The 24,596-nt window shown below is 38.4% G+C and overlaps 1 protein-coding gene across 1 annotated transcript; it reads right to left on the bottom strand.

The window, feature by feature from the left end:
* Positions 1 to 11,857: 11,857 nt before the first annotated feature.
* On the bottom strand, positions 11,858 to 13,440 carry LOC145685317 (uncharacterized). The gene is made up of 2 exons (XM_081757691.1): positions 12,055 to 13,440; positions 11,858 to 11,913 (listed from the first exon to the last, which is right to left on the bottom strand). Exon 1 carries the CDS (start codon positions 13,438 to 13,440, stop codon positions 12,214 to 12,216), a length of 1,227 nt encoding a protein of 408 aa, XP_081613817.1. The 3' UTR covers positions 11,858 to 11,913; positions 12,055 to 12,213.
* Positions 13,441 to 24,596: the final 11,156 nt, after the last annotated feature.

Raw genomic sequence — 24,596 nt, 5'->3', positions numbered from 1 at the left:
ACACAGTTATTGCGGTCACTCAGCGAGGGTCGAATTATAAACGCCCTTTTACCAACAGTGGGTGGAGGGTTTCCTTGGCAACATACCTTAACATTATAATGTTGCCGCTAGTAAACACGTGTTTTCAGAAAGAAAGAAGATATTTTTAGTGTTTCGTTTCCTTGTGTGTGGGAGTGATTTCTAGATTATTCTTGTGCATTCGAGTTTTATCTTTGTGTACAATTCTGTAAATATATTTGTATACTTGAGATATTTTGTTGTATATATCGTGTGGTGTTGTGTGTTTGTGTGTCGACATAAATTCGTGGCCATATCTTCGATCATGCTCAAAGTGGACTAATAATGTTCTATCAATTTCCTCTCATTCATATATTGACCATTACCCGGAAAGAATGTTCTGAAATTATCAATGCTTATAATTAGTTTTTCATTACAAATCAAAGGATAATAATGAAATATTGAACATACTTAATATTTTGTTTTCAATTTTGGATTTTAGATTTGCAATTCATATAATGTTCTCTTCTAATCGAATTTGAGAGAAAAATAGTTGCCAAAAATTTATTCAAAGAAATGTTTTCAGTCCTCTGATGAAAATAGGAACACACTTTTAAGGAGAAAAAAACGAAACCAATACTTCCTACAGGGTTTGAATACATTAACTTATGATTGATAGCCTATTGACCCAAACCACTCGACCAGTTCATACGTTTTTACTGAATTTCTTTAGACTTTTGTGTAAAGTAGTTTCCTGCTTGACACTTTTTTTTGTTTATGTCGATACCAGTATAAGTTTGTGTGAATATTTGGGCGTTACAGGTCTTGCAATGCATAAAGGTCTTTTTCGTATAAACTACATTCAATTTTACGTTCTAATAACTTATATGCAACAGGTTGAATCTGTGAAATGATTGGGGTTGGAGTGATCGTAAATATTTTCATAGTTAGGAGCCTGTATATACAAACCCGCTTAACGTGGGGATTTACTATTGAGAAATTTGGTACCGTTCAAGTCATGGAAAGTAATAGACGGATTTGCCTGTGAAGTTGAAGGAATACTAGTTCCTTGTTCTTCAACGGTGTCTCTTCATTGAATAAGGTACTGATAGCAAAATGTTACTATCTGTAATTTTGAATGAATCTAGTGAGTAAATTGCTGTTGATTCGAATCCACTAACACCAGTTTCAACACATGCAGCTTTGGACCAAGCTTTGTTGAGATGATGTCCAAATTGTATTTTTGAAATTGGTTTTCCTGGATGAGCATGTACGAACAGCTTACATGCATCATTCTAATACTGTTTAAGGGGCTTTAAAAAATGCAACGTCAAGGGGCTGCATTTTGTGTGTAGCGTGTGGAGGAAGGCAAATCATATGAATATCATACTTCAATGCATATTCGAGAACATGCACATCCTTCCAGTTGTACCCATGACCGTCTAACACAAGCAAAATTGGTCCTTCTGTTTTCTGAGACTAGCTGATCCAGAAAGGACCCCGCACTTTTCTTATGGAAAGTGGCTTTCGGCTAATGTTGTTGAAACTTCGCTGGTTGATAGTTCTTAACATGTGGATCAAAAGTCTCAATGGGCACAAAGACCGAAATCCACTCCTTCCCCCCCAAAAACCGCCTCCAAGTAGCTGGGGGGATTGAACTGATTTCAGCATGTAAAACAATTTGTTGTTTTAATCAACTCAACAAGGACCCCAAACAACCACATGTTAGACTATCAAACTACCCCACTTGACACCGCCCTTTTCCCCCCACATACCCCCCCCCGCGAATTACCTTACGGATGTTCCATATTACTGTAGTTTATAGTTGCGCGGTATCTGTTGAAATACCTACAGTTTTGGTCTCACCGACGATATAATGGGTTTCACGTATCGCTGATTACGAATCTGAGATGAGAGTTCTACAATTCAAGATGGAGGATCAATATGGCGGATCAAAAACACGAAACTCCTGAATGTAGCCACAAATAGCTGTTTACTAGGGTATTTTGGGTCGTTGGTTACGAATCTGAGGTCAAAATTCTTGAATTCAAGATTGCAGATCCAATATGGTGGATAAAAACGTCGAAGCCACAAATCGTAGTAGACTAGAGTGTTTTTAGATCGCTGTTTAAGTACGCAACATTCCTTGATACTTCAGCCACCATGTAGAATTATTCTGCACCGTTGCCCTTTACCAAACCCACCACAGATATCTTAATGCTGAACGGTGTTAAAATAATTCATCAATTATCTGTTCATTATTTTCATCATTTCGGTTTGCAGCATCTAATGTGGTACTTAGCAATGAGTCATCGGGATATCTAATATTCAGTAGATGTCGTGCATGGCCTAAATACCACAAGACACTTGCAACGTGCGCACATGTACCTAATGTACGAGCACCGCTTTGACATGTACAGTAGTAACCTTGAATAACATTTTGATCATAATCCTGGTCATTGTGTTAGTAGACAGAGGATACCGCGATGCAATTCCTTTACTGGAATATTTAGGAATTGATCATGGAATGCCCGCACTCCTACTACCACGTGAAAGACAACTATCAACAGAAGATGCGAATACTTCTCGACTAGTTACTAAAAGTCGATGGATAGTCGAGGCAAGAAACGGGCATCTAAGTTAAGATCTGTTTATAAGTTTCTAGCACAAAGATTGAATCTGCAACATGCAAAGAAACTGAATAGTTTCTATCGCATAGCTGGAGCTATTTTGAACAGATACCATCCCGTTATTTTCATGCAAGATGCAACCATTGAATTAGCTAGAGAAATGGGAAATAGGTCAATCATGCCGAACGTTGTTAAAGCAAGAATGGAGGTAGATAATCTTATTAGAAGTAACGGTCAATGGGTACCGCTGAATGATCAAAGCCTATTTGATTTCTCTGTACTTAACTTAAACTACTTACGAGATTTGACTGTAGGCACATATCAAGTAGATCTCTCATCCTCTTACGTCCAAGATAAACTAATACGAGATAAGGATGAGCAATTCCAGCTTGACGAAAACGTAACTGAACCGGGATTCCTGCGCATACGTCTCTACTCAAGGTTCCGCAATGCAACTAAGCATCAAGTTTTCATAGCATATGTAGAAAATGATGAAGATGACCAGGATTATGATCAAAATGTTATTCAAGGTTACTACTGTATATGTCAAAGCGGTGCTCGTACATTAGGTACATGTGCGCACGTTGCAAGTGTCTTGTGGTATTTAGGCCATGCACGACATTTACAGAATATTAGATATCCCGATGACTCATTGCTAAGTACCACATTAGATGCTGCAAACCGAAATGATGAAAATAATGAACAGATAATTGATGAATTATTTTAACACCGTTCAGCATTAAGATATCTGTGGTGGGTTTGGTAAAGGGCAACGGTGCAGAATAATTCTACATGGTGGCTGAAGTATCAAGGAATGTTGCGTACTTAAACAGCGATCTAAAAACACTCTAGTCTACTACGATTTGTGGCTTCGACGTTTTTATCCACCATATTGGATCTGCAATCTTGAATTCAAGAATTTTGACCTCAGATTCGTAACCAACGACCCAAAATACCCTAGTAAACAGCTATTTGTGGCTACATTCAGGAGTTTCGTGTTTTTGATCCGCCATATTGATCCTCCATCTTGAATTGTAGAACTCTCATCTCAGATTCGTAATCAGCGATACGTGAAACCCATTATATCGTCGGTGAGACCAAAACTGTAGGTATTTCAACAGATACGCGCAACTATAAACTACAGTAATATGGAACATCCGTAAGGTAATTCGCGGGGGGGGGGGTATGTGGGGGGAAAAGGGCGGTGTCAAGTGGGGTAGTTTGATAGTCTAACATGTGGTTGTTTGGGGTCCTTGTTGAGTTGATTAAAACAACAAATTGTTTTACATGCTGAAATCAGTTCAATCCCCCCAGCTACTTGGAGGCGGTTTTTTTGGGGGGAAGGAGTGGATTTCGGTCTTTGTGCCCATTGAGACTTTTGATCCACATGTTAAGAACTATCAACCAGCGAAGTTTCAACAACATTAGCCGAAAGCCACTTTCCATAAGAAAAGTGCGGGGTCCTTTGGGGAAAATGTTGAATGTCATGTAGCCTGTCTCTGATAGTTTTACTCTTGTTCCTGGTGGCATTCCTAGTAGAAATTTTTCCATCTTTTTTTTTTCTTTTCATAATAATAAATGGTGGTAAGAATCGTCCAGTGGCTCACACACAATCTGCAACAGTAACAATCTCCCCTTTCTGTGCATTTGTTTGAGAATGAACCTCTTTCTTTCCCGTCACTGATATTACCTTTCCTGATTTATAAACAAGCTGCAACCCTGACTCGTCGCAATTGAAGATGTTACCTGGTTTCATCCACAAATGTAAATCATCGTAGCACTTACTTAGTTGGAAGAAGAATTTACCAACATTTTCTGTTGTTATTACTTTGGCGCGAGTGAATGACAAAGCTTCGGCTTTCCGAAAACAAAGTTTTAGATGCCGAGACAGGAATGAATGAACCCACTCATATCCTACCATTTGGACGATTTTGTTAAATCGGTGTGGTATCATTTTTATCTGAGAACTGATAGGCTACGCGACATAAATCATTGATCGTTAACCCATAGCCACATGAATCTAATCGACAAAGACGTTCCTCGAGTTCCTTCTCTTGTACAATCGTAAAGGTAATGTATCCTTCTAATATTGAATGCGAATATCTAGAGCATATTTCGTCTCTCCGTGTGTTCCTGGAAACATCGTATGCACGAGCAGCAGTAGCCAAAGGCATGCCATTTTTCATTGCGTCGATAGCAGCACTCCTTTTCTCAACAGTTCACTGGCATTTCGATAATTTTCTAATATAGTTCCATACCATATTCGCACCCTGAAAAACAGAACATACACGATTTTAAGTGTGTTGCTTAACTATATCCATGTAAGGCACAAAAACATTGCCATTCACGAAGTGTCGAAGTTCCCCGATTTTCCGATGTCGGAGTTCCCCATAATAGCACGTCTGCAATTTAGTACATTTTACGTACAGTTAGCAACATTGCACGGGCAAATGATTTGTACGCATTTACTCAGCAAGGAGCTTGTGCCACCATACAATTTTCAATAAACAACAACTCGCAATGATCTTGATAGCACTTCTTACCTTTCAGTATAACAATTTTATAAGACACACATATTTTCGGATGCATAAACTCACCTCTGCTCCTTTTGTCCCCTCTTCTATCCCAGTAAATTCAACTGTAATTGTGAGACCTTCCACAACACGTCTTAAACCTTTCCTGCAGCCACCTCGATGATCGGTTATCTTTTATTGTCCTTCAACTAAAGGTTACAGTGTTACTAACTATGAAGGGTCGGAGTTCCCCAGATATCGGAGTTCCACGCAATTACCTTATGGTGGTATGCATCATAGTACCTCACACGAATCCGACACCGAAATGGCTAATAACGCGCACATGTCAACTTTTTAAAGAATAAATTAAGCAAATAGATGATTTTTCAGTCAGAGTGAAATGGTTGGGTTTTCTATCAATTCGAGAAAAATTGTATGTTGAAATAAATATTTCCATCTCGATTCTTGCAAATATTTGTATCTATCGACTACAAGGAAAGTGTGTAAAGTCGAACTATGCTCGGAGCTCCTCGTTGGAAATACTGCGCACGAGCGAGCTATGATTTGTAAAGCACTATCAGTGGGCATACGTATAAAGGAAATTGACATGTGTGGGTAAAAAGCATCTGTATGGTGATTATTTCGAACAAACTACATTTAGCTTTCCTGTCCACAAATCAGTAAAGTAGTTCCAAACTTCAGTACTTTCTGTAGAACTGGTAGACATAACTAAATGATATAGAATAATTAAATACAGTTTTCACTAAACACAAAACAGTGCATAACTACGGGACATCACTAAAATTCTACTTATGCACTGTAACTTCTAGCACTTCGCAGATTTAAGCAAATTAGGAGTTCTGGCACAGAGATAAATTCAACAGTTAAGTCCAGACATGGTCGATGATCCTGAGGGGACCCAAAACCTTAAAAGTTTGCTCGGACTCAACGGGATCTCAATCTATTTGCTAGAATACATATGACAAAAACATACACATGCCTGACCGGGATCCCGAAGTTATACAGAAATGGTGCCACTGAACCCAGAGAAACAACACATGTAATGTTTTAATCTCAACCACTGATCTAGGGAAATTACACTCGCAGAAAGAGAGACGATACTTGCACTTCCAAAAATCCCTCCCGTCGGAATCCTTGATTTGGTTCCGTGGTCTCTCTTTGATATATAAAGGGGTAAATTTTCCGAACACTGTATACTGGTGATTTCAGAAGCAGTAAATATCCATACCGATTGTATGTCAAGGGGTATACGGACAGAAGAAAAGAGGAGAAAGATGAGTATATTTCCGTAGGTTTCCGTCATTAAATAAATATATGACCTTTTAATACTTCGAAAACACTCTTTGTTTTATCAACCATTCCCAAGTACTTTTCAGCTAGGTACTATAATCGCTTTCAACTAGCCCTATGTTTGCATTAACTTGTTTTCTGCTCTGTTAATGTTTCATTACTCCAAGGTAGAAAATTGTTTCTTTTATTAAATATTCGAACACAATAATTGGGTGGTCAGGCTTTCTTCCAGAAAATTTTGTCCTGGGAGAGAGAAAACAAAATATAAGAAGACGATTTGACTAATATTGGCCAGGAGACAAGACATTTTTTCGAGTTTTGTGGGTAACACTACTTCACCCAGATCTTAGATCTTATTCGTTGTTTTATTGTTACATGATTCACAGTAACTTAAGAAGAAAATCAGGGCATAAATTTTAAACATGATTTACAAAACGAGGAAAGATGAGACGAGGAAATCTTTCCGAGAATCGAGACGAAACAAAAATTCCACAAAATAATTATGAGACGGGACGAAATAGTGTTTCTCGTATCGTTGGCAACACTAGATATGTCCTTCACAAGCGTGACGTGTAATTCCAATTTAATTGATCTCTGCGAGAGGATGGTCATTTGCTAACTCCGGAAGCAGAACCCCCCGGAAGTGTGCTTGAAAAAAAAAATACTAAAAATGACTCAAAAGCTTAACAGATTTTGAAGGTAATCATAAGCGAGACAGAAAGAAATGGCAGAATAGTGTTCTGTAATTCAATCTCCAGGTACTCTTTCTGGCAGCAATTGACCCTTGATTTTTTTAAAATGAAAAAAGCACTATTTCTGTTCACCGTGTTTATTATTCTAGTAACGACTCGATTTTAACATAAACATACGTATTCAACGATATATTATTTGCCAATACAACAATAAGAATAATAATGCAGGCCATAACCAAAAGTTCATATTTTTCGTATTGTATTATAAACCTGTAGGTCTTCAGCTAAATTTTTAGACCTGGAAACGCTGAGACTAGGGACCACTCTCTGCTTACACAGACAAGCATTTTGTTCTTGATATCTAACAACAGTTTTGCGACCAAAAGGCCACCTTTCGTTGAATTTGAGGGAGTATACATCATACTATACGTCATTGTCATTTGTGAGAAAGTATGAGGACTCATTAAACGAAATAGTTCCTGTTTCATAGCAGCAACGATCCCACACATGATTCGCCGCTCCAACATCGAATTCCGTAAGCAGTTCCAAAGTCAATTTGCACCTTTGAACAACTTCCGAATCGATGCCGCAGTGAATGAGTTAGCTGCAGCAAAGGAACTGTTTTATCACATCATTACACTTTACAGCGTGCATATAGTTACACTGCAAACTGTTTTAAGAACTTGCTAACCAGCAAACTAGTTTTCCCCTCATAAATTTAACTATAAACAATAACAAACATATAGTAACAAAATATAGTAACAACAAAAGTGATATTGTAAATCAAGCAATTTATGTAACATTAAATAAAAAATTAAATAAATAAAAGTAATATAATAAAAAAAATGCTATGCTTTAAATTTAATCAAAGAATACCGACGTAACTAAAGAGGAGTTTGGAATTATTATTTCAATGACAGATGGGCTTTGGAAAAATACATGTGACTTTTTCCTTTTAATTTTAACATGACTTACGTGAGTTTTGAAAATGACTATAGTCGGGCAGTTATACATATATATATATATATATATATATATATATATATATATATATATATATATATATATATATATATATATATATATATATATATATATATATATATACTTCATCTTAAGAAGAGAAAATAGCAAAAAAAGAAACTAGCTAAAAGTAAATTAAGTTGTGTTTTTACAAGTTCCTCAAGGAACTTGGTATTGATTGGTAATAAACTAGGCCTTACGGCTGGTCTATTGGTTAGCGCGTGCACTGTTGATGCACATAGACTCGGGCCCAATTGCCGCTGGGAAAGCCAAAAATAATAGAATTTCACAACCATTCGCTTTCACCCGTTTCCTTTAGTTTAAAGGACATAATCGTGGAAAGCTAAACTAAAACTTGATTTTATTTCATTTTAAAACTCATCGATCCGTTAATCAGTGGTTTTAACTAAACGAAGGATAATTAGCTTGGTCACTAACTGGAATAAACTATTTGAAATTTAATATTAATCACTTTAATTAGGTTCACAACCTTCCGTATAAGTTTTATGCTTCTGGACCATTGGCTTTCAATTCTTTCAAGGTTTCTGATTATTTTAGTTTATAAAGTTTTTCGTTTCTCTCTCACTTTCTCTTTCTTTCTTCCTTAATTTTCATAGGGGACTCATTCTTTTATATGTTTATACTGATCTATATTTGTTTCAGTAAGTAGTAATCGCCCCACTTGAGGCAAATTTTACCGCCCCCTGGAACGTGGCGCCCGCCGCCGCCGCCAAATTTTGCGCCCCGGGCGCCCGGCGCCCATTTTTGGGTTACATGGCCCGGGGTCAATGACCTAGGGGGCGCCCACCGCCGCCAAAATTTTGCGCCCCGGGCGCCCAGCGCCCATTTTTTGGGTTACGTGGCCCGGGGTCAATGACCTAAGGGGCGCCCATCGCCGTTAAAATTTTGCGCCCCCAGGCGCCCGGCGCCCATTTTTCGGGTTACGTGGCCTGGGGTCAATGACCTAGGGGTACATAGAACCACCCCCTTTTAGATCTTGGCAGGGTACCTTGGCCCACCCCCTAAATTTTGGCAGGGGTACCTAGGACCACCCCCCTTAAATTTTGGAAATTGCCAAATCTAAAAATTGGGTGTGGTAGCCTAGGACCATAGTATGTACCTCTATCAGTATTGGGTGTCTATGTCGTTCCCTTTCATGGGTAAAAAATTGCCAAAAAAGTCAAATTTCGGGGTTTTTTTGACCTAATTTATCCCCTTTGATGAGGTATTATTACCCTATATGGTTATATGGGCGTATACAGGGATTCATTACCTTTTATAAGACATGGGTATATTGGTGCACCCCTTTAAATTTTTGGGAGGTGTACCTTGGCCCACCCCTTTAATTTTGGAAATTGCCCAATTTAAACATTTTGGTACAATAGTATAGAACCCTAGTATGTATTACTATAAATTTGGGTGGTCCAAAATTGCCAAAATATAAACGTAAGCATTACGTTGTACCACGTGTTTGGTTTTTGACCTAATTTATCCCCTTGGATGAGGTCCTATTACCTTATATAGTTATATGGGTGTATACAGGTGTTTATTTCCTATTGTAAGACATAGGTACATTTGTGCACCCCTTTAAAAAATTTGGCAGGGGTGCCTTGGCCCACCCCATCAATTTTTGGAAATTGCCCAATTTAAACATTTTGGTATAATAGTATAGAACCCTAGTATGTATTACTATAAATTTGGGTGGTCCACTTCGTTCCCTTTTAGGGGTACAAAATTGCCAAAATTTTAGTACAAACACATGTTTGGTTTTTTTGGCTCATTTTATTCCCTTGGATGAGGTCCTATTACCTTATATAGTTATATGGGTGTATACAGGTGTTTATTTCCTATTGTAAGACATAGGTATATTTGTGCACCCCGGCAGGAGTGCCTTGGCCCACCCCATCAATTTTGGGTGACCCTTTGGGTGACCCTTTGGGCCACCGAAATTGCCCAATTTAAACATTTGGTATAATAGTATAGAACCCTAATATAGATCACTATAAATTTCGGTGGTCTATCTCGTTCCCTTTTAGGGGTACAAAATTGCCAAAATATAAACGTAAGCATTACGTTGTACCAAGTGTTTGGTTTTTGACCTAATTCATTTCCTTGGATGAGATCCTATTACCTTATATGGTTATATGGCCATGTATAGGAGTCCATTCCCTATTATGAAACATAAGTACATATGTGCACCCCCGGGAATGGTACCTTGGCCCGCCCCTTAAGTTTTAGAAATTGCCAAATGTAAACATTTGGTATCATAGTACTGGACCCTAATATATATTACTACAAAATTTGGGTGGTCCACCTCGTTCCCTTTTAGGGGGCATTTTGTTCCGCTTTAGGAGTGAACCTTGGAATCGTCCCGAGTTTGATTCTTGGAAATGTTGAATTTAACGTCCCCGCGAAAACGGTGAGAGATGATAGGACGAAACATGAACTTACTTGACTGAGGATTGAAGCAGGGACCTCATACAGTAGAGACAAGCGCTGAGCCATCGTATACGTGTATTGATTACTATGCAATGGTCCCGAGTTTGATTCTTGGTGTTAGTTTCAGGAAATGTTATCGTCCCACTTGAAACGATGATGAGAAATGAGAAAACATCATAAAACTTACTTGCTTGCGGATTGAAGCAGAGATCTCACACATCAGAAATAAGAGCTGAGTCACCATGGCCCATTGAGAAGTTCAGTTTGTTGATTACTTTGTCATGGTCCCGAGTTCGATTTTTTTTGTGTTAGTTAAGAAATGTTGACTTTAACGTCCCCTTGAAACGATGATGAAAAAATGATAGGAGGAAACATGAACTTACTTCGTTGTGGATTGAAGCAGGAGCCTCACTCGTTAGAGACAAGCGCTGAGCCGCCGTACTCCGTTCAGTGCGAACAGTTTCGCGTATGAAAAGAAGACGAGCAGATTATGTTACATTACACATTTCAGTGCGAGCAGTTTATACTAGGTTTATGTTTCATATAGAAAGATAGAAGATCTGTGTTGTCATCTTTTTTTACTTCGTGTGCAACTTTGACCTTGAAGAAAACATTGCTGACTCAGTGCAAAGCATTGACGTATACACATAATCTTATTGTTTAGTTGGCTGTATTTAGAGATGAATCAGACATTTAAGGTTGCTGGTTCGAATCTAGTTGTGTTCGCTGTAACTCAGTGCCTGAGCGATACTTACCGAAATTTTTCCAGTGTTGCCAACACTATCAGAATGAATCGATTCATTTAGTCGGAGCAGTTTCGTGACGAAAACTGATTTTTGTTTTGCACACAAAATTTTTTTCTGAAACAGAATTTTGTTTGTACATAAAAAATTTTTCTGAAACAGAATTTTGTTTGTACATAAAAAATTTTCTGAAACAGTTTTTGTTTTTGTACACACAAAAAAATTTCTGAAACAGAATTTTGTTTTCGTACACAAAAAATTTTTCTGAAAACATTTTTTTCGTACACAAAAATTTTCTGAATCAGTTTTTTTTTCGTACACAAAAAATTTTCTGAAACAAAAATTTAGTTTGATTTTTTTTTTCCGCAAAACATTGATTTATTTTACCGGTAAACTGATTCAGAAAAAAGAAATTGAAATCGCAGTACAGGAAAAAGAATTTGATTTTAGGATGTGAAATAAAAACACAGAATCATGTTTTTGTACATTTATTTTTAGCATGTGACATAGAATACAGAATTTCTTTTTTCTTCAAAGGAAGACGTGTCCGTGACGGGTACAAATTCTGTAAAGAGAAAATAAAACATATGAATATACATGGTAATATTTATTTTGTTTCCTGTGAAAGAAGAAAAACAGATTATTAACATCGAACTAACTGATCAAGAGAGAGTGAGGTGAGAAAAGAAACGCAAATGTGACGTACCTGAATTCCTTTTTTTTTTTTCTCCACTGGTTTCTGCAAGGTGATGTCATCTGAGTTTTGTTTCCGCTCGTGCATCGTTGAAGCATGTCCCGTGTTGCGTTGATTCTTTGCCCCGTCTTTGGGAAGTGATGTTGGTGGGATTAGGGGAAAATATGGCTGTTATTCTGTTCTGGCTTTTTTATACCCATAGGGCAATGTCTCGTATGTGTCTGGTATTAATCGGCGTTTTTTATAGTTGAAACTGTACTTCTTTTCTTCAGGTTTTGTGACAAGATGATGATCGTGGGTTCTGTAAATTTTGTGCGGCGTGCTAATGGAGATTTTTTCACTCGATTGATTTATGATCATTTGCTCCAGACTGTTAAAATTTAACTTTTGACTTGCTGTATAATTGAGTGTGAATCCACGAATTTTGCATACATAACTGGTTGATTTCGTGTCGGGGTTGTAGATTTCCAAGGCGTACTGTTTTGGGCCACCAGACACGAATTTTTTAATGTATGCTTTTGGTCCAATTGATTCAAGTTCATTTGACATTGAACCAAGAAATACTTCTGGTTCTATTGTGGGCTGTGATGGTCGCTGCGTGAATATCACGGAATCTGTATCGAAATATAATACTCTTTCTTGCAGCAGTTCTAAATATTTGTAGAGTTCCAGACGAGCTTGACACGTTGTAAATGCTCCAAGGACAACATTAGCATTGTGATTTTGTACTGGAACATCATCTTCATACTGCCAATAAAGGTATAACATCGAATCGTTAACAGGTAAAATTTGGTTGACTTTTATGTCTGGAGCAGTTAATTTTTGATACAGTTCTTTGGGGTCGTTAATGATGGTCGTTTGGCTGAAATTGTCTCTTATAGCGAGTCGTCCCCAGAAGGCATTCAAACAGAGTTTTGCAAGACTACGACGTGCTGAATTTGTCATTATATTTGCTGCATCTAAAGTTATGCCTTCCCGTTGTTGTACCACTTGAATATACTGCTGCTTTTCTTCTTCGGTGACGCAATTGGCAGGCCATCCAGAAGCTTCCAGCTTAGATTTCAAAAATGTGTTAATGTATTCGCTGAATAATCCGCCAGTCTTGGTTTCTGGATCATATACGGTGATGTCGTAATCCCAAATTTCGTAAATTTCAATGACTTGATACCCAAGTTCAATGGCTTTTTGAATTTCATAGGACACCCATGTTCCTGTTAGGCTTCGTTCACTGTCCGAATGTGTACATTCAGAATCTTGATTTAATGCTGTGGCACAGGCAGCACAAAGTGGAAACAACAACTTCTTATTTGAGCGAAATGGCAGCACTGGATGAAACACATTTCTGCTAGGCAAAATCTTCAACTTGACCAATCCATTGACATCTTGAATGTCGGGCATTTCTGAATCTCCCTGTAGATATATTCGTGGATGCCCTATTGGATACCGTCCACATTTATTCACATAAGGATACAGGGAAACGATATCCAAGAATTTTATTTCTTCGCCTTCATTTTCATTTGCGACGTGATACAATTTAATGGCATTAACACGGCCACCATAGAAGCTGTCTCTTGGATTTAATGGTGTCTTATTAGTATAAGGATGTGTGCTTAAAGAAGAGGCCAATGCTGGATTGGATTTTAACACTTGACGAAATTCACATTCCCACATTTCATGTACTTTATATCCCATGGATCGTAATAATTTCATTTTACGCTGTGTTCTCTCGTAGCGATAGTTCATTGTTTCTTCGGAGTTTTCATAAATGGGCTGATCACGGCCTGTAGGGACACATTGAGGACATCCATGGAATCTGCACCCTTCAAATTCATACACGTGTTCCTCTTTAGTGTTGGGATCTTGGTAGTAGCCGTCCAGATGAAAACCAGCAACATAAACTTCTTTGCCTTTCGCAGCATGTTGAATTGAATGACCCTCTTTTTCTTCCATGTAGGCAAGCCACTGCAAAGCAATCCGTGACTGATTGTTTCTGTGACGGTATCCTCGTGCAGGAAGAATGCTAATAGTATTAGGTTTTAAGAAATTTCGTCGAAATACTAAATTGCACGCACTCGCCAAAGTGATAGCCTCCAGGAAAGGATTGACGTGAGTTTCTTGTTCAAAAGTTGTCATGAAAGATATACAAGCCATTCGAAGTACGTTGACGTCCTGGACACAATAGTTTACCAATTCTTCTTGGAAAATAAACGTATCGTTCTGGTGTTCGTTGTACCATGTCATGAATTTCTCTCGTTCATCCATTTTCATTTCATCTGCACCATAATAATGGATGTCCGGTAATTTTCCTACATACGTTCAGCATACGATTTGCAGCAGTATTAAAAAAGTGTGGAAAATATCCTTTGGTCGCGGGTAAATGAAATGCCTTGGATAATTTACTTAAAGCCATTGGCATGAAATTTAAAGAGTCAATAAACGATAAGTGATTCACTTTCATGCTTAAAATTTTTGCTCCGTTCAAGATCAAAGTAGGTTTCAATTCATGTTCTTCCACTAAAGATTTAAGAATAAAATGACCATCATATCCCTTACAGTTATGTGCCAAAGATACAATAAGTTTGATGTTGGGTCGTGGTTGACGTAAATACGCAAGAAAGGCATTGATCGGATCATCTTGAAAAATATGTTCCCGCTGTCCACAAACTTCACACGGATGATGTATATCTTCATCTTGAACACAGTTGTAACATACTTGTTGGGCCACCAGTAAATTGGGCTTATGAATGAATGTGTCTTCATCGAAGAAAGTATTCTGTGTGGCTTCGATATCATAGAAGACAATCATAGCCTTCTTGGCATGTAACACTGATGGAACTCCAGGTTTTAATTGAGTCGTATCAGGCTTCATGTAGCATTGGTGGGTAGACGTAACGTGTTTATGGCACACATTACAAAAATAATCAGTACAATCATGTTTTCTTTCCCCTGTATGGACAAACGAATAAATGCGTAGACATTTGGCACACTGTTTCACCATCTTGCATATTGGTTGACCTTTATGGTATGGTAGAGTTAGATGATTTGTATAGCATGTTTCACCATAAAATTCACGATTGCATTCTAGGCACTGCTTCTCCGTATTGGTCTTACTGCATGGCGGTTTCTGCAAACATTTCTCACACATGGCCGAACAGTTCTTGACGTGTCTATTTCTGTTATTATATTTTTTGTGGCATGCTACACAATAATACACAGTAGAGAAAACGGCCGTTAATGACGTGATGATGTCATAATGAGAATTGATGCACATTAAATTGATTGGAATCTTGTCTTCGCCACCAGGCCCTTCATACAGAATATCTTCTCCGGAAAAGCTGGTGTATACGGTAAGTTTATAATTTGTCAAGTAACGTTGCAATTGTCGCAATTCTTCCACGGATCCCCCATGCTCTAAATTCACTGAGGATCGAGACAAAAGTTCATGTACGGCTGGGAGAACGACACACTTGCTCTGGTCCTGGTATTGTCTGTACAGTTTCTTGTTCGTATCCTTATATTTCTTTAGGCCAATAGCAATCACAATTGCATACGCTAAACATTTCTTGTCGGTGTTTTTTACACGTAAAATGCCTTTCTTGCGTTTTAATAATTCGTCGTTTGATAAAAGACCTCGACGCACCAATCCAAATCCACGGGGCACATCCACATGATGAAAATGGACAATGAACGGTTCGTTCATGAGAAAACTATCGTTACTTTGAAGGATGCGATCAAAGGAAGCCCATAAAGTCTCCAGTGTCAAATTACTTGCATGCCGGAAAGATAAATAAAATGGCTTGTTCTTCTCATCGTGGGATAAAATCGATAATCCAACCATCGATGATTCGTCGACGTTTTCCAATAAATAATCCAACATCTGTTGAAAGGAGGCCTGAACCCACTCCACAATATCGGTGCCACTGGCCGAAGCATTAATTTGAATTTCCAGCATTCGTCCTTCGAGATTAAAACGCCGATAATGTCTATTGATTTCTCGCAAGACAGTAAAGCCAGAAGTAGCCATATTCAAATAGGGAAAAAAGGTAAGGTAAGCAAAAAAAGGAATAGGCAAAGAAAACAAATATCTAAAACGAGAGAGAAAAAAAAAAGCACGAATTAAAATTGAATTCAGAGATCACTACATTATCAAATGACTACACGATCAATCCTAAAAGAATGATCATATCTCAAATAGTTTTACTGTTAAAATTTTTATTGTCGTCATACTGGAAATCAAACCCGGACCAACATCAACATGTAAATGACCTAAGTTTCTGTAGTGATAAAAAAGAATGAATGAAATTGTTTTTCTAACTGTGCTGAAAGAATCATTGTAGTAAGCATTTTTTCCTCTGACACTGAACTTTAAACGTATGACGAACATGAAACGAAAACAACATCTCATGCGCTTGCTTTTCTCGAGCTAAGCGGTTAAACAAGGAAGACTCGAATTCGTTTCTCGGCGGGAGATCAGATCCCACATTAAACTGCAAGTCCACGTCTCACGTTGTAGGGAACAAATTCGTGCGTAGTTTCTTTGTTTACTTTCAGAAACTGAGCTAAGTGGTTAGCGTTACGCAACGCTGGCCCTGGTTCAACACCCAGTATGCGATCAGATTCAACATTAAGCTGTATTCCTAGCCCCCCACTACTGAAGGGACGCTAAAATCAAAATCAACAATTTTCTCGTGCTTACTTCTAATGTGTGGGATTCCTAATTCGATCCCCGGTCAAGTAAGTGAGGGTTATTCTTCCATTTGCTAAATAATTCATGCTAAATAAAAACAATGATAACAATGTTATCCTCATGCAAAACACTCCATTGATGTTAAGAAAAACGCGGTCGATACTTACCTCAAATTCAAGGAACGGAGTAAAGTCACGCTGTCACTAGAGGTACACCTTCGTTCATTCACGATCTTCGTGAAAGTAGGACTTGAAAATGAAATTAAGAATTTTATTTAGGTCTGAAACGGGTTCAACTATAAAGTGACAACACTATCAGCCAATCAGAAACGAGGAAAATGAATCAATGACATCACGGAGAACCAATGAAAACACAGCTTTCATCATGTATCATGAGCCGAAACGGGATGTAAGAAGCAATCTGATTGGTTGTGACATTATTCATGTTTTTTTCTCCTTACACATCAATCGTTACGACATCTAGTATCGCAATTTTTGATCATGACATCATACCGTTGACTCGTTTGTTTCTTACGACATTCAATTAACACATCTAAAAATGTGATTCATTTTCCTTAAACTTGATTGAAAAAATGTAACACTCATCGATATGTTACGAAACTGTCTTTGACATAAATGTAAAGTTGAGCATTAAAAGTCCGTCAGCTGAGAAAAAATGCTGATGTAGTATAAGCAGATTCTGCAATTTCACAATAACAAGCTTCTATGCGAGCAGAAATATGTAGTAATGTAACATAATCTGTTCATGTTCTTTTTCATACGCAAAACTGCTCGCACTGAAGTTGGCATGGTGCCTCAGCGTTTTTTTTTCTGATGTGTGAGGTCTCTGCTTCAATCCGCAAGCAAGTAAGTTTATGATGTTTTCTCATTTCTCATCATCGTTTCAAGTGGGACGATAACATTTCCTGAAACTAACACCAAGAATCAAACTCGGGACCATTGCATAGTAATCAATACACGTGTACGGTCGCTTAGCGCTTGTCTCTACTGTATGAGGTCCCTGCTTCAATCCTCAGTCAAGTAAGTTCATGTTTCGTCCTATCATTTCTCACCGTTTTCGCGGGGACGTTAAATTCAACATTTCCAAGAATCAAACTCGGGACGATTCCAAGGTTCACTCCTAAAGCGGAACAAAATGCCCCCTAAAAGGGAACGAGGTGGACCACCCAAATTTTGTAGTAATATATATTAGGGTCCAGTACTATGATACCAAATGTTTACATTTGGCAATTTCTAAAACTTAAGGGGCGGGCCAAGGTACCATTCCCGGGGGTGCACATATGTACTTATGTTTCATAATAGGGAATGGACTCCTATACATGGCCATATAACCATATAAGGTAATAGGATCTCATCCAAGGAAATGAATTAGGTCAAAAACCAAACACGTGGTACAACGTATTGCTTACGTTTATATTTTGGCAATTTTGTACCCCTAAAAGGGAACGAGATAGACCACCGAAATTTATAGTGATCTATATTAGGGTTCTATACTATTATACCAAATGTTTAAATTGGGCAATTTCCAAAATTTAAGGGGTGGGCCAAGGCACTCCTGCCGTGGTGCACAAATGTACCTATGTCTTACAATAGGAAATAAACACCTGTATACACCCATATAACTATATAAGGTAATAGGACCTCATCCAAGGGAATAAAATGAGCCAAAAAACCCCGAAATTTGAATTTTTGGCAATTTTGTACCCCTAAAAGAGAACGAAGTGGACCACCCAAATTTATAGTAATACATACTAGGGTTCTATACTATTATACCAAAATGTTTAAATTGGGCAATTTCCAAAAATTGATGGGGTGGGCCAAGGCACCCCTGCCAAATTTTTTAAAGGGGTGCACAAATGTACCTATGTCTTACAATAGGAAATAAACACCTGTATACACCCATATAACTATATAAGGTAATAGGACCTCATCCAAGGGGATAAATTAGGTCAAAAACCAAACACGTGGTACAACGTAATGCTTACGTTTATATTTTGGCAATTTTGGACCCTAAAAGGGAACGAAGTGGACCACCCAAATTTATAGTAATACATACTAGGGTTCTATACTATTGTACCAAAATGTTTAAATTGGGCAATTTCCAAAATTAAAGGGGTGGGCCAAGGTACACCTCCCAAAAATTTAAAGGGGTGCACCAATATACCCATGTCTTATAAAAGGTAATGAATCCCTGTATACGCCCATATAACCATATAGGGTAATAATACCTCATCAAAGGGGATAAATTAGGTCAAAAAACCCCCGAAATTTGACTTTTTTGGCAATTTTTTACCCATGAAAGGAAACGACATAGACACCCAATACTGATAGAGGTACATACTATGGTCCTAGGCTACCACACCCAATTTTTAGATTTGGCAATTTCCAAAATTTAAGGGGGGTGGTCCTAGGTACCCCTGCCAAAATTTAGGGGGTGGGCCAAGGTACCCTGCCAAGATCTAAAAGGGGGTGGTTCTATGTACCCCTAGGTCATTGACCCCAGGCCACGTAACCCGAAAAATGGGCGCCGGGCGCCTGGGGGCGCAAAATTTTAACGGCGATGGGCGCCCCTTAGGTCATTGACCCCGGGCCACGTAACCCAAAAAATGGGCGCTGGGCGCCCGGGGCGCAAAATTTTGGCGGCGGTGGGCGCCCCCCTAGGTCATTGACCACGGGCCATGTAACCCAAAAATGGGCGCCGGGCGCCCGGGGCGCAAAATTTGGCGGCGGCGGCGGGCGCCACGCTCCAGGGGCGGTAAAATTTGCCTCAAGTGGGGCGATTACTACTCAGTAGTATTTCTAAGCCACAATTACTTATTTGTGAACCAACTCGATGTACTTCGATTTGGTTACGAAGGCAACGTTCTAACCTTAAACAATTCAGGAATAAATGTGTTAACATTATGACTGAACTAGAAGGTTTGTACTGCTGTGTTCAGATTATATAGGTTCATATGTTGTATGTTCAAAAAGCATTGTCTAACTTTCTGGTGCCCATTATATAATTACGTATTAAATCTCACTAAAGTCGAACCCCTTGCAATGGTGTCGGCTCGAGGTGTCGCCGCTTTTGGCACCTTGCATCAGTAACTATTCATTTCCGACAGAATCCAGTCCTTCAAAAATTACAAGACTTTAATTCTAATATTATTGTAATAGGAAACTTTGAACAACATATAACTGTATAACGTACGTAATTATCAGTTGTTGTTAGAATAAGGAATAGTAATAATTGAAATTTCAATTGTGGTATCTAAAACTATTATAGGAATGATTGGGGGCTGTCACTCTAGGCGTTTATTTATTGCAGGCATAAAGTGACATCATGAGGAGCGTCTCTGAAACATTAACATGTGGCGCAGATTGTAGTGTTAACATGTAGTGCAGATGTAAAGTTTTGCTTCCACCTAAGTTGACAGCGGCATCATCAGTGATTAACGGATTTTACAGGATGTTAATGAACTATACCGAAACTGTAAGATTTCTCAGATCAAAATCAGAAAAAAGTTAATATGATCATGCTGGTGAAACAATAATTTCCGACCCACGGTCCCCTAAAAGCGTGAAAAAATACATCACAGCAAGTGTTATTCTGAATACGAAGAATAATGAAACCACCAATCCCTAACATTTTCAATTTCCCGCCTAAGCATTACGTGTTCACTACCGTCAAGGCTTATTTGCTCTAGACCACTTTCAAGTTAGAGCATATTTGGGATTTCTGTTGGAAAACTGTCAGAGTTGATATGTTTAAAACAAAATGTTTAAAACTAGTGTTTGAAACATGTTTAAAACAAGGGCTGTTGTTTTATTCAGTTTGTTTTAAACGTTTTAAACAAATTGTTTTAAACGTGTTTTTTTTTAATGCTGGTTGGTCATGTTTAAAACAACTAAAATATTAGATTGAAGAAGCTAATTTAATTTCCAAACAAACAACCCATCCTCCGCTGGATTTGTGCATGGAGTAAATTATAACCAAAGTTATATTCTTATTATAACAGCAATTACTGAACGAAATTTTGTACATCAATGTGCGTATAACTAAACCAACAGAAATTCAAGTGAAGTATTTGAACATTTTTTAATTTCCAAGAATAACGGAGGTTAAGCACACTATACAAAATTCTAACAAGGGAACCTTCCGAAAATGATAGTTGCAGTGAAAGATATGGCCTATGCCAATTGAAAGAACTGTAACAGAGATGAGCATTCCCAAAAAATTAGCTGCCCATAGCAATAGGTTCAAGAAATATAAGGGGTGGAAGTTCGGAAAACAGCAAGGTTGGACAAGGGGGAAAAGTGCAAATTCCCCCAAAAAGGGAGGCACGGCAAAATACAATGCTGACAAGTGATATATAGAAAGGAACTTGCCACAATAGGGAACAAATGGAGGCCACCAGTGGGGTTAACAGTGTTGCCAACTGCAATGAAATGTACATGCACTGTACACTATATGTAGTGAGTGCAATATTCAGTGTCATGTAGAACATAAGATATGGCGTGTATAATATTAGAATGAACAAAACAAGAAGCACCAACTATGCAGGAAACCGACGTACTAGAGTCGAAAAGAAAAACGAGTTCCAAAGTTGGCAGCACTGGCCATGAAAATTCAGACAATTCTAATATAGTTAGGCCACTCGCTTCATAAAAAGAAAATTCCGGCAAGAGGCATTAGCCTTCGCATCATTTGTACATGCTCGTCCACATTGTACGTGCAATTGGTCGATGAGACAATGGTCCAAACAGAAGATACATTTGCAGTGAGCATAGCGGAATACTGCCAATCCGTCATACATGGTACAATGATCGCCTGTGAATGTCTCGAAACAGTACTCTAGAGGTGTCGGAACCTTTGGTGTTCTTTCTATCACATATCCACACCAGTAGAAAGCAAACATAATCAAGGCCTTAATCTGCTGTGTGTTGCTGTCTGCAGTACTATCACCGCCTATATGATGTATCCAGAGTGTCCCACCTAACTCTGCGACTGAAATAGTTTCAAATCGAAAAAAAATGTGACACATCCAGTTGTGCAGGAATGTACCCATGTCAGCGGGCGAGACACAAGTGCCCCCAAGTCCCCCATCATAGGGTACGCCAACTTCAAACTTTCAAATAGCACCATCGGTCGAGTTATATTTCTTTCGATAAGTCATGGAATATGCAACAACGCATATCAGAAATATTTACTATATGGAATTTCAAAATGGCCGCCAAAAATATCTGCTCGGTGACAAGAACAACGTGCATTTTTGGCGGCCATTTTGAAACCCGTGCTTCATATGGCAAATCTTTCTTATAGGCGGTGTTGTATCTATCCAGAGAAATATCATCCGCCCCCTGTTCCCATTTGAAATGTTGCGGTTGACCCCTCGAGCCTTATGATGGGGACCCTGGGGACTTGCTTCTTACAAAGTTTTCTTGGCCCTCGACATGAGTACATTCCTGTGCAATTGGATTTGCAACATCTCTTTTCGCTTCGCAGCAATTTGAGATCACAATGTTCGATGCCATGTTAAGACACAACATATATTTGTGGCGGCCATTTTGAAAAACATGTTTCATATAGCAAATGTTTCCTATATGTGTTGTTGCACATTCCATGATCTATCGAGAGAGGTACCACTCGGTCCCTGTTGCCATTTGAAAGTTTGAAGTTGGCTCCTGGGGCCCTATGATTTGGATCCTGGAGGCACTTGCTTTTCACAGACTTTTATCATCCCCTGACATTGGTACTTTTCTGCACAACTGGATCCGTCACATTTTTGTTAGTTTCTCAAATCTTTCAGGTCACAAAGTTTGGTGGGACACCCTGTATATTCCCACATACGAACCAACCATGCTATATTGTTTACTTCTATTATAGGTTGTTGGCTCAACCCAACCATTTCATGTTCCCCGACTTGGCATTGCCTCAATCACTTTAGCATTGATGCATTCCGAGTGATGCCTGTTGCCGGAATTTTCTGTTTGTGAAACGAGTGGCCTAACTATATTAGCCTTGTCTGGATGTTCATGGCCAGTGCTGCCAACTTTGGAACTCGTTTTTCTTTTCGACTCTAGGTACGTCGGTTTCCTGCATAGTTGGTGCTTCTTGTTTTGTTCATTCTAATATGCACAGCTCGTGATCAAATGTGGCGCATTATGGCCAACTTCGTCTTTTCCGTAGTTTTCGTACTTCTGTTTTTTTCTATTTTCTTTTGTTAGATTGTACCGCTGATTATACACGCCATATCTTATGTTCTACATGACACTGAATATTGCACTCACTACATATAGTGCTCTTTGCAAAACATGTACATTTCATTGCAGTTGGCAACACTGTTAACCCTACTGGTGGCCTCCATTTGTTCCCTATTGTGGCAAGTCTCTTTTTATACATCACTTGCCAGCATTGTATTTTGCCGTGCCTCCCTTTTTGGGGGAATTTGCACTTTTCCCCCTTGTCCAACCTTGCTGTTTCCCGAACTTCCACCCCTTATATTTATTGAACCTATTGCTATGGGCAGCTAGTTTTTTGGGAATGCTCATCTCTGTTACAGCTCTTTCAATTGGCATAGGCCATATCTTCCACTGCAACTATCATTTTCGGAAGGTTCCCTTGTAAGATCGAAATTCACAAGTTCAAAACTTTGGTATTTTTTGATCACTATCATTTCCATAATAATGAACAGTTCTCACACCATAAGCTAAAAGAAATGCTCTGACAAATACAATACAACTCATAGAAAAGAGCAGTGACTAGCCTACAAGGAGCAAATGACATATTTTAACTAAACAGTTTTCAAGATACATCTTTATCTGCAACATGGGTAGTTAATAATGATTAGTATCTACGGCATAACAACACAATTAACTCCAGACACCCGCCAGGGATTTTAACAAAATGGTAGACTCTCACGTTCGAGGCTCTGGTCACCCCCTAATTATTACAGAGTCATAAGTTATACATCATTGGAAAGCTTATAGACCACAAATTCCAACGAGGTGACATTCGTGAAATTCCCGCCGTATTCGTAGAAAAAGAACAGACATAAAAAATCATTATAAATATGAAAATATTGACTTTGTGGGGCCCTGGCAACCCTTGCAGTCACCCTACGCTGACAAAATGATGCTAATGTGTAGGCCACATACTTGTGACAATAATATAAGAAATGGTAGCCATTGCTACCATTGCGTAATGAATTCGTTTTATGTAGGAGTAGGAAATATTTAACAAATATATATATATATATATATATATATATATATATATATATATGCGCAGATAAATATTCATTGAATTAGACATTGTCTCCCCTCCCCCACTGTAGTACCACGTCCATATGCAAATCATTTTTAATGCATACGTTATGTATATGAACAATAATTATGCTTCCAGACCATTTCAGTGAAATATATCTTGTGTTATATGGGACCGTCCCGAAAATAAATGTAAATTAACCAAATTTGACCCCCTCTTCCTCTATAAACAACAAGTACACATACAGGTTACTATCATGTAGGGGACTACTTCATTGCTTCACATACCAATTTTTATGGATGTACCACAAAGGGGGGAGGAATACCCAACAAAACCTGATGAAAAAATTTGATGAAACATTTAAAAAAAACTTCCTCCCTCTCTCGGCCGTACATACCCTCTACTCTTACGTACCCCCTATATACATAAAATGCAACTGACGGAAAGCTTCATCCTTCAAACATACTTTGGTACCAAATCATCTTTCTAGCTTAATTAAGGACTGAGCTATTGATGTTTGTAGGAAAAATAAATGTAATTTAAGTCAAAAAACTTCAACTCCAAAAATTGGCTAACTTTGCCCCCTTCCTGCTACCCA

Source organism: Thermobia domestica, chromosome 5 (assembly GCF_964235325.1).
Source record: "Thermobia domestica chromosome 5, izTheDome1.hap1.1, whole genome shotgun sequence".
Lineage (NCBI taxonomy): Eukaryota > Metazoa > Arthropoda > Insecta > Zygentoma > Lepismatidae > Thermobia > Thermobia domestica.
The sequence above is the reverse complement of the archived record's forward strand: the minus strand, read 5'-3'. Positions and strand labels throughout refer to the sequence as shown.